This window comes from Drosophila novamexicana, unplaced genomic scaffold, assembly GCF_003285875.2.
Source record: "Drosophila novamexicana strain 15010-1031.04,08,12 unplaced genomic scaffold, DnovRS2.1 tig00004560-arrow-pilon, whole genome shotgun sequence".
NCBI classification, from domain to species: domain Eukaryota; kingdom Metazoa; phylum Arthropoda; class Insecta; order Diptera; family Drosophilidae; genus Drosophila; species Drosophila novamexicana.
The window spans coordinates 2,909,844-2,920,632 of NW_020825054.1; the positions used below are offsets into that span (position 1 = coordinate 2,909,844).

General features: G+C 41.9%; 5 protein-coding genes across 7 annotated transcripts in view; 3 read left to right on the top strand and 2 right to left on the bottom strand.

Moving 5' to 3' along the window:
- The window catches only part of LOC115770931 (jmjC domain-containing histone demethylation protein 1), a 32,931-nt gene that overhangs the window by 10,863 nt on the left and 11,279 nt on the right, over positions 1–10,789 (bottom strand). The gene's annotated exons all lie outside the window — the stretch shown is intronic.
- Positions 18–1,292, bottom strand: LOC115770940. Its single transcript, XM_030716400.1, has 3 exons — positions 1,117–1,292; positions 811–1,053; positions 18–721 (listed from the first exon to the last, which is right to left on the bottom strand). The coding sequence occupies exons 1-3, from the start codon at positions 1,119–1,121 to the stop codon at positions 163–165; spliced, it is 807 nt and encodes a 268-aa protein (XP_030572260.1). The 5' UTR covers positions 1,122–1,292; the 3' UTR covers positions 18–162.
- On the top strand, positions 1,437–8,726 carry LOC115770938 (bifunctional methylenetetrahydrofolate dehydrogenase/cyclohydrolase, mitochondrial). Of its 3 annotated transcripts, none has more exons than XM_030716397.1 (3): positions 1,437–1,495; positions 7,553–8,337; positions 8,404–8,726. In XM_030716397.1, exons 1-3 carry the CDS (start codon positions 1,482–1,484, stop codon positions 8,526–8,528), a joined length of 924 nt encoding a protein of 307 aa, XP_030572257.1. In that variant the 5' UTR covers positions 1,437–1,481; the 3' UTR covers positions 8,529–8,726. The 3 variants fall into 3 exon arrangements, with proteins under 3 accessions (XP_030572257.1, XP_030572258.1, XP_030572256.1); XM_030716398.1 differs by lacking the exon at positions 1,437–1,495 and adding an exon at positions 2,400–2,613; XM_030716396.1 differs by lacking the exon at positions 1,437–1,495 and adding an exon at positions 3,000–3,257.
- On the top strand, positions 3,282–7,546 carry LOC115770934 (nuclear factor NF-kappa-B p110 subunit). Its single transcript, XM_030716391.1, has 2 exons — positions 3,282–5,013; positions 5,071–7,546. Exons 1-2 carry the CDS (start codon positions 4,120–4,122, stop codon positions 7,060–7,062), a joined length of 2,886 nt encoding a protein of 961 aa, XP_030572251.1. The 5' UTR covers positions 3,282–4,119; the 3' UTR covers positions 7,063–7,546.
- LOC115770941 (acylphosphatase-2) lies at positions 9,157–10,153 on the top strand. Its single transcript, XM_030716401.1, has 4 exons — positions 9,157–9,305; positions 9,387–9,403; positions 9,475–9,584; positions 9,651–10,153. Exons 1-4 carry the CDS (start codon positions 9,257–9,259, stop codon positions 9,763–9,765), a joined length of 291 nt encoding a protein of 96 aa, XP_030572261.1. The 5' UTR covers positions 9,157–9,256; the 3' UTR covers positions 9,766–10,153.

The window sequence follows — 10,789 nt, forward strand, 5'->3', positions numbered from 1 at the left end:
ATGTTGACTTATTATTTTTAATGTTATTTAAATGAAAGGAAAACACTTAAGTATGAATACATATGATTATTTTTGTAAAATTAATCAAATTATAAACAGACATGCTGCTAACTCTACTTTTTGCTTATGGACACTATAAACACATCAACCCTTCACTTACAGCTACAGATCTTCATCCATTTGCTCGTCAGACTTATTTAAATTCACATTACATGTATTGTTATTCTCAAAGAACTCCAGCTCATCATCATAATCATCGAGGTGCACCACTCCAGCCGCTGCTTCCTCTGCGGCTGTACGCTGCGCTGGAATCCTCGTCTGCCCCTTGGGCTGCGATAGCTGCAGGGGCGACGGTTGCCAGGGCACTAGAGCGGTACACGGCCTTGGAATTGTTTTGAGCAGCCATTCCGGTGGTATGACACCCGTAGCTGAGATCGGACTAACGCCCTGCTTGAGCTCATCACAGATGACAATCCGATTGGCGTTGCGCAGTTTCTGTTCCAATTCCATGGCTGCCATTTGATAGGCCGGATTCGGGTGATGTGTTTTACCCGTACTAGTTGAGGGTATATCATCGGTAGCCAAGCCGCCGTTCACATTTGGCACACTGTTATTGTTGCCGGCACTGCGAACGGATCCAACGCCGTTTGCGTCTCCAGAGATTTGTAGGCCACTGAAATGCGCCGTAATTCGCTCCTCGGTGATCAATTGTTTGGGCGGGCTGCGTGTTGTGATATATTATTAAATAACATAGCAATAACATGTATGTATATATATATATATATATATATATATATATTAAATGCTTACAGCCCGGACGCCAGTTGCTCCAGAGATTTGCGCTTCTGCTGCCACTTGCCGCATTGTGTGTCAGTCTCAATATTATAGTTAGCATTCGAGCCGAATTGCATAACGCCGCCCGGCTGTGGTGCGTTTGTTGTGGCTAGCATCCAGGGCATCCCATCCAGCAGCCAAGGATGAGTAGCTGGATGCGCAAATACCGCCCGCTGCTCCGATTTGTGCAAATGGTTCTGGTCGGGACCACCGTAAGACCTGCACGCATTAAATATACGCTAATCCAACTGAGTTGAGTACATGTAATCGCAATACACTTACTGCATTTTATGTCAATCCACGCCTTGCTCTAAATTCTACAAATGTTGTATTTCTTTTCGCAGTTTTTGAGTATTTGTTTTCTTGTCTTATTTTTTGCGTTTTGCTAGCGTTGCCACTAATGTGCATTGTAAGGTATCGATACTATTGGATGGGGGGTATCGCTAACGGAGAATGTACTAGAAAATACCAGATCAGGCATTATAAAAAGCGCGCTGTCGAAACGATTTTAAAATATTTTACAATTAAAGCGCAAGTGATCAAGTGTTTAAATAACTGTTCAAGCTCAAACTTATTCAGAATATAAAAATCTATAAAAAGTATAAATTTAAAGTGCGCAACAAATAAATATAAATAATTTATCCAAGATGCGTTTCACAAGGTGAGTTCATCAATTCTGTAATATAATCTTATATTTTGCATAAATATTCTTTAACCCTTATTGGGCATTATCCTTAAAATAATTAAATTATATATATATTCAAATATTTTCCCTTATTTTGCGAAGAACAAGCAAATTGGAGTTAAGTGCTGCCCGAATTATGTAAATATGCATTTATTAGTAGACATGTAACATTATATAAAACAATTCCTATCAATTATGCTCAAACTCAGCTGTTGTAATATACAGAATTAATGAAAATAAGATTCAATAATATGTTATATGCGCACATACACATATAGAAGGTAGTTTACGCACGCGCTGACGTCACAAGCACCGATACTTTTGCTCCCATTCCAATCTTATTTCATGTAAAAAAAAAAGCGTATGTTAGCTTTGTTTTACATGTGGAAATGATTGACATTGTTTCAATAAATGTTCCACTCACACTTTCCATTTCTTATCAGACAATTATTCGAAAATAACATGTTATTTTCAACTCAATCCCGGCATCGATAGTCTGCCCTGGGAACAACAATAGTCGCAGCATCACTTCTCAGTGACGCTTGCCATTATAAGTTGTTGTTTTTTCGTACCTTAGGAAATGTCAGTCAGTTACTAGGCGTTCCACGGCACTATATATAGTGGATGGGGTGTTGGGGTGCATTGCATGGCTTATCAGCACAAGACAACAAATCGATCCCCCTGGGCTTTTATTGGCGTCACAGGCGAGACTGCCTTGCGATGCAATTAGTAATCACGCTTTACGATTTCGTCATGTGCTGGAAAAACACTCGTGCAAAAATAAAAACAAAATATTTTCTAAATCAAAAAGCAAATTGTATTGATTGTTGAAGTTTGCTTGGCAGTTAACTTTTTGTAGCACATATAGAAGCTTTACTCAACACACAAAACTTTTAAGTCGCGCTCTTTCGCTCTAAATGATATCCGTCTTGCTCTCATTGGATAAAAGCTCGAGAGCTCGGCGTCCAAAAAACACACGTGTGTGGGGTGATCTTTGCCGTTCCAGCAGTTCGTTAAGAACAGAGAAACGGCTCGGTTTATATTTTGCAGTTTGGGCGTGGGAAGTCAGTGCAGAAGTTGAAGTCACAAATCAGGTAATGTGAATATACAAAAATTGTGTTCATATAAAAGAAAGGTCAGGACCTGTTTGCCAGACAGTTTACATGATTTGTTTGCATCACTAAATATGAATCAAATTAAATGAAAAGCTGCAACTGATAACGCCAATTGTCACCCCCGCACAGCAGCGCAGGCGGCGCTGTCTGCTAAAAATAGTTGAAGGGGTCAATAAGCAATGCTCGTGCTATTCATTGGTACGATTAAAAAAATATCAATGCAATTGTTTTTGCCCAAAGTTACCCTGCAAATACTAACGCCTACTGTGTTTCTGTGAATGTATGTGTGTGTGTGCGTATACAAAGATGTGTGCGTGTGAGCATGAAAGTCATTTAGTTTTTATCGGTACTCTGCTTTTTCGGTTGTGCTTTTTTTTTTTTAAGTACAAAATTAAAGTGTTACAAAATAGTGTGAGTTAGTTTAGTTTATGAAAGTGCAGCATATTTTATGCGGTTTTAACAATTTCACTTCTGTTGCTGTGCAAAATGTGGAAATGCTTAGTCAGTACACTTGTTGTGCCAGTTCGTAGACAAAATACACATAACATGCGCTTAATACTGCAGATGCACACAATATCATGGGAATTGTATGCGAAAAAACTGGTACTGCCAAAACAAGAGGTGTAAGTTTGTATAATGTATAGCATAAATACAAGATGATTTTAGATTCACAGCTCTGTCCGAATACACATACGGAAGCAAACTTCGTTAAAATATTTTTTGTTTAATGCAAAACAAGACAAAACTGGCACGTGTGTTTATAATTAACAGCTGTTGCCAATAGAGCGTTGCCACATACAAACACATCTAAAAATCTGGCAGCACATATCCAAGTTGAATTAGATATTTCAAATCGGGTTTTTGAAGAGTTTATCGTGGTGAAAAGTGCATGCGTTTATAAATAGTGAATTTGTTTTTTTAACGCGGCTGCTATTGAAGCTTTTTGCAAAGAGCTTAAACCTGTTATCGGCAGCGTCGTTTATTATTTGTCGTGACGGTGATTACTTGATTTTGTTCACTCATTCCAATACGTGCAGTGGAGAGTTAACGTACGACGAGCCGGGCGTGTTTGTGTAAAGAGCACATCTATACCTATGTTTATAGTACATACATACATATGTAAAGATTGATTCGCTGTTGTGTACACAATTTGTTCGCACTGAAAATTCTACGAACAACGCAGTCGCTGCTGCTGCAAATAAAATCACACAGCGAACCGAATAAACCCATGAGTCACAACAGCAGGCTGATAAATACATATTATTGCCAGTCGGGCAACATCGGGGAAGTACCTATAACGAACAATAGCTGTACTCGCCACGAACTGCAAAACGATCGTCTCATTGTCGTTTTGGATGAGCAGTGAAACGGTCGATAAAACGTGCGCACAACTGCGTCGCAGAAGCGAAACACATCGAACCGGAGCGAACAGGGAGAGAGAGAGAGCAACACGCACTCACGTGGTTATTAAAAGCAACAACAACAATGAATCAACAGCAATACTTTGATCTGGATCAAGGCAAGAACGTCGTATCCTATGCGAATGATTGTTCCAGCACTAGCGGATACAGCAGCGGAAATTCACCCACGTCGATGACACTGTCGCCTGCACATTCGCCGGAGACGTTTGCCTTGCAAAATGACTTTGCCAACCTCAATTTGCCCGCAATATCGAATTCACCTTCACCACAGCTACAGCAATTACGCGGCTCACCTTACCACCACACACAGCAGCAGACAGCAAATCAGCTGCTTACAAATGGCAACCTCTGCATGGAAATTGATGGCAGCAACAATTTATTGAATGGCAACACAAACTTTGGCAACATGTACATGCCCATGGATCATTTTTATGCCACGCCGCAAATAGCTGGATTTACGCCAATCGACGCAGGAATTAAAAATGAATATACCGCTGTGCTGCACATTGCCGAGCAGCCGGTGGAGAAATTTCGTTTTCGCTACAAAAGTGAAATGCATGGCACACACGGATCACTAAACGGTATCAACTCAAAACGCACACCCAAAACATTTCCGGAGGTAATGTTAAGCAATTATAAGGGACCAGCGGTCATACGTTGCAGTCTATTCCAAACTAATTTGGACAGCCCACACTCGCATCAGCTGGTGGTGCGCAAGGACGAGCGCGATGTATGCGATCCGCATGATTTGCATGTCTCACAGGAGCGCGGCTATGTAGCCCAGTTTATTAACATGGGCATCATACACACGGCCAAGAAGTATATATTCGATGAGCTGTTCAAGAAGAAAAAGGATCGTCTGGTCTTTCAAATGGGCCGCCGTGAGCTGTCGACCAAGCAGGTGCAGGAGCTCCATCAGGAGACAGAACGCGAGGCTAAAGATATGAATCTAAATCAGGTGAGTAGCGCTATTAATATTATATTTGCCCTATGCTCAATAATGGCTGCATTCCAGGTGCGACTCTGCTTTGAGGCCTTCAAGATTGAAGATAATCACAGCTGGACACCCATTGCGGCGCCCGTGTTTAGCAATCCGATTAATAACCGCAAATCCGCACAAACTGGCGAATTGCGCATTACGCGCTTGAGCAAGCCCACGGGCAGCGTCATGGGCAACGATGAACTAATTCTGCTCGTGGAGAAGGTCAGCAAGAAGAACATCAAGGTGCGCTTCTTTGAGGAGAACGATGATGGCGAAACGGTTTGGGAGGCATATGCCAAATTTCGTGAGTCGGATGTGCATCATCAGTATGCGATTGTGTGTCAGACACCCACCTATAAGGACAAAGAGGTGGATCGCGAGGTAGCCGTGTCCATTGAGCTCATACGTCCCTCTGATGATGAGCGCTCGTTTCCGCCATTGCCTTTTCGGTATAAACCACGCGATGCAATTGTCTCGCGCAAACGCCGACGCACCTGCTCCACACTCACCAGCAGCAGCGGCAGCAGTAGCAGTGGCGGCAGTACACACAACTCAATGGAGCTGCCCAAGACAGTGCCGCAGCAGGGCGGGGTCAACGTCTCCCAACATGATCAGACTATAAGTCAGGAATTTGGACGTGAATTTCATTTGGATCAGTTAATAACCCCGGATTCGTTTCGCAAGCTCATCGAGCAGGACTCCACGGAGCTAGCTAAGCTATGTGTGCCCGATATGGGCGTCCTAGAGACAGATGGTCACGGGCGTACGGAAAGCGCCAATAACTTAAGCATTGCACCAGCTACAGGGCAGAATCGCAACCTGACCACCATCTATCTCGGCGAGATCTTCAAAATGTTCGATGCTATGCGACGCGCTGGCGATCAACCAGAACTCTTTAATAGCTCCTGTAAAAAGGTGGCTAAACTGTTCACCGACCATGCACAAAAGAACGAGAACAATGATACGCTGTTGCACGAGGTGATTAGCCAGAGTAAGGATAATCTAAAGCTGGCCATCAAAACATTCGAAGTGATTAAATACTTTAAGCTGCAGGAGCTCGCCCACAGTAGCCTGAATGCGGATGGTGACAGTGGTTTGCATGTGGCCTGCCAGCATGATAGGGCGCATTATATACGCCCATTGCTGGCCTTGGGTTGCAATCCCAATCAGCGGAATTATATGGGCAATACGGCGTTGCATTTAGCAGTCAAGGAGGAGCGCAGCAACTGCATTGAGATATTCCTCAATGGACCCGGTGTCAAGTTGGATTTGTCGCTAAAGAATGATGATGGCTTGACGCCGCTGCACATGGCCATCAGGCAGAATAAATATGATGTGGCCAAGAAGCTTATTAATCATGATCGCAGCTCCATAAACGTCTCCAATACAACGGACGGCAATAATGCGCTGCATATGGCTGTGCTGGAACAAAATGTGGAGTTGCTCGTTCTGATGCTGGATGCACAGAATCTAACAGATATATTGTTGGCCAGAAATTCGGCAGGCTATACGCCTTTGGAGCTGGCGCGTGACAAGGCCAATGAACGTTGTGTGCGCCTGCTGGAGGAGGTGTATCCGGATAAGGGAGAGTCAGCCATGACCTGGATACCCCTTAATGTCAAAGAGGAAATCGACTTTTCATCCGCCGAGGATGACGAAGAGAGCAACCCGGAAATTCCGTCGCATGCAATCAAAACCGAGGAGATTGAAATGATGTTTAAAGCAGAGCAGGAGGAAGACGGCACGAACGATGCAAGCGATGCCAAGGCTCAATTGGAGCACTTGCTCAATAACAAGTCCACGTTTGATAAACTGGTGAATCTGCTCAATGAGCCAACTGCACACAATCCCCATTTGCCCAAATGGAAAGAGCTCGCCGAGAAATCGGCGCTAAGCCAACTCGTATTTCTCTGGTCCAGCTCAGAGGGCATGCTCAACTATATACACCACAAGTCAAGTGTCATCGAGTACAAATCTTTTGCGCATGCTCTCCAGGAACTGGACATGCTGAATGCTTGCTATTAGTTATATATATATATAAATCTATATTTTTTAAGCAAAACTACATATATATATATATTAATTATATATTTATTAGGGTTAACAGCAATTCATTTTGCAATGCATAATAATATAATTTTCAATAAATTTGTACTTTTATCTCTATATGGGGAATTACCCAATGTGTGTGTGAATCACCGCGTAAGTTCTGGGTATGTTTGTATTTATGGTGAATTACCGCACAATCTCTGTGTGTACTTCCCCCAAAAGCTAAGTACAAAGTGGTTCTGGGCTATCAGTTTCATAATAAAAATTGGATGATGGTTTAGCATCATAATTGAGTGAACCTGAATGCATTTTAAACCCTAATTATAGCTAGATCTGACTGATGTACAAATAGAATGGAAATGGGAGCAGCAAACATGCGTACATACAAATAATTGTTTTTATTATTAGCTTCCTTCTTCACTTATAATTAACATTCCCGTTTTATGCAACGTCCTTCTGCTTTCAGTAACATGGCTCAAATAATTAATGGCAATGACATGGCCCAGGACATACGCAAAAGTTTGCGTAATGAGCTGCTGCAATTTGTTGCAGCTGGACATCGTGAGCCACACCTGACAGCCATCATTGTGGGCGAGGATCCGGCTAGCAAGACATATGTGGAGAAGAAAGTGCTTGCCTGCAAGGAGATTGGCATTAGTAGCAAAACAATTGTGTTGCCCAAGACAACGACACAGGAGGAGCTGCTGCGGCTGATCGACGAGGAGAACAAGAATGAGAATGTGAATGGTTTACTGGTGCAACTGCCGGTACCGGAGCACATTGATGAGCGCACCACATGCAATGCCATAAGTGCTGACAAGGACGTAGATGGCTTCAATGAGATCAACATTGGCCGCCTAGCGCTGGACATGCAATGCATTGTTCCGGCGACGCCATTGGGTGTGAAGACCATGCTGCAGCGCAGCAATATACAGACCTTTGGACGCAATGTTGTTGTCGTTGGGCGCTCCAAGAACGTCAGCCTGCCCTTGGCCATCATCTTACATTCGGATGGCAACCATGCGGCCAAAGGTATGGACGCCACTGTTACCATCTGTCATCGCAATACGCCAGCCAAGGAGCTAGCCAAGCATTGCCGCCAAGCGGATATTCTTGTTGTGGCCGTGGGGAAACCGGGCCTGATAACCAAGGATATGGTCAAGCCGGGCGCTTGTGTCATCGATGTGGGCATCTCTAGAATCCAGGATGAGGCAGGCAAATTCAAGCTAGTCGGCGACGTTGATTTCGATGGTAACCAAATGAAACATGCTCTCATTGCCAATACCCTGTACTAATTGACCGTATAATCTTTTGCAGAGGTTCGTCAGGTAGCTGGACACATTACGCCTGTGCCTGGAGGCGTTGGTCCCATGACAGTTGCCATGCTCATGCAAAATACTATCCTGGCGGCCAAGAACCAGACCGCAAATCGAACCGATTAACATCGGCAGCTGCTAAAAACTGTCCCGAATTTACATTTTTATTTCTGCTGCCTAATCCAGCGGGCCATAGTATTTTGTTATTTAAACCACTAACCATTAGAAGGAAAAAATAGACTAAGCAACAAGCCGTTCATATAAATACCATATGTTATAGTAACAGCTAAATAAACTACATTCAAATGTAATAAAAATATAAAACGAACACTTTTGATATTGCGACGTTCTTCAAGGAGCTTAACAGCGTTGCCACATCGCAAAATGCAAGCAGAATCGGGGTTGCATTCGGAATATTATAAGAGCGGAGCAGGGAGCGAAATGATCAAATTTATGAGGTATGTTTATGACCCTTTATAAATATTAGCTAGCCGAATTACGGCGACGTTGGCGTTTTCTTTTTTTTTTATCAATTTTATTGATAGACCTGATAAATCTCAATTTGGACACGGGCGATTTGTTTAAAGATTTATTACCAATACTGGCATTTTCTAGCATTGCAATGATTTTCTATACAACTTTTCATAATGGTTCAAATAATAAAAATAAATAAATTTACCCCACACACGGCTACCATGCTATGCTGTTGAGCAAATGGGACTAGCTGGCAACTCTGTTAGTAGGTCGTTATGGTGTTTTCATATAAATCAGATTTAGTTCTCAAAGTAAATACAATATTAATTGTGCTCGCAATATCCTCTAAAGCTACTGAATATAAAAACTCTTCACTCACAATGGAAGCAATATACTGGTGTAAATTTGAGGTATTTGGAAAAGTGCAAGGTATTTGTGCGATCGAAAGCCACATTTGCAAATTTCTAATTTGTTGCACATTTTCTTTATTCTGTTTTTGTTTTTTTGCAGGCGTCTTCTTTCGCAAGGTAAGTCTAGTATAGATTGATGCAAGTGCGCTGTGGAATGTGCAACAAAGCTTTTTCGATTTATCATATAGTACACGGAGAAGCAGGCCAACATACTGGGAGTGCGCGGTTGGTGCAAGAATACGAAAGAGGGCACCGTAAAGGGTGAATTGGAGGGACCGCTGGGACCGCTAAACGAAATGTAATGCATATTGGGCTTAAACTTAATAGTCTGTGTCCTGACTTGTCAATTAATGACTGCTTGCAGGAAACACTGGCTGCAGACCGAAGGTAGTCCCTGCTCAAAGATTGAAAAGGTCATATTTTCACAAAACATAGAAAGCGAAAGCTACCGCTTCAATGGGTTCGTTATAAGAGATTAGACGGGGCCAACGTACTTAAAATGAGCGAAAACTATATGGAAATTGTTGCAACGTCCAAATTTACAAGCCCGAAAACCACAACGCAGACCAAATGATTCGTTTCATTTGTTCTATACAAATTACTTAATGTTGGCGAAAAAATTAAAGCTTCGTAGGTTTACTAAAATTACTTATAGGTCCTCAGATCCAGTCTACATACATATATAAATTCTGATCGCCAAGTTAACTAAAATTAAAAATTATCTAATGCACCAGAATTAATTTGATAAAAAAAAACAACTGGAACTATTCAAAATGCAACCAATTACACATTTTAATTACTATCTGCTATCATTTATTCGTAATTTCCAATATCCATAAAGTTTATATATTCCCACAAAAACAATAACAAATATAATGCTAATTTGTATTCAGAGTTGCATTTTGTGTAGTAACGCTTTGTCACGTTTAGGTGTTGCCATTTGTGACTGAGTAACGATTTAAAGTAACTACTTGTAACGACATCTCACTTACACGCATTGCAACACTGATGCCGAATTGCCCATGTAGCGGCATGTGTAAGAGCGAGACAAGCGTATTATCAGCATGCGTACTTTGGTCTGGCAGCACAGAAACGAGTACAGCTCCGAATACACGTCGTTTTGCCAAAAGCGTAGCAGGCAGCAAATGAAAAATATATAAATGAGGAAAAAATTTCGTGAAACAAGAACGACAAATATACCAAACGCGTGCCACGCCGCTGTAGTAAAAATCGACAGATTTAATAATTGCGTGCGTTGTGCAAGCGTCTGAAATTGTGCGTATAAAACAATATTACTTTTTAAGCAATTACAAATTCTTGCTTGCTTCTGCTTCTGTATGTCGATGTTTGTACTTGTGTGCGTGTATGTGTAGTTCACAGTTTGGTTACTTTCGCGCTGAAAACGTTTTCTACTACTTTTTCGTTGAAACGAAAAACACAAATATATGTATGTGTGTATATACACAGAGTTTGCGATAAAAGCGAAACTGTTTAAATATATTC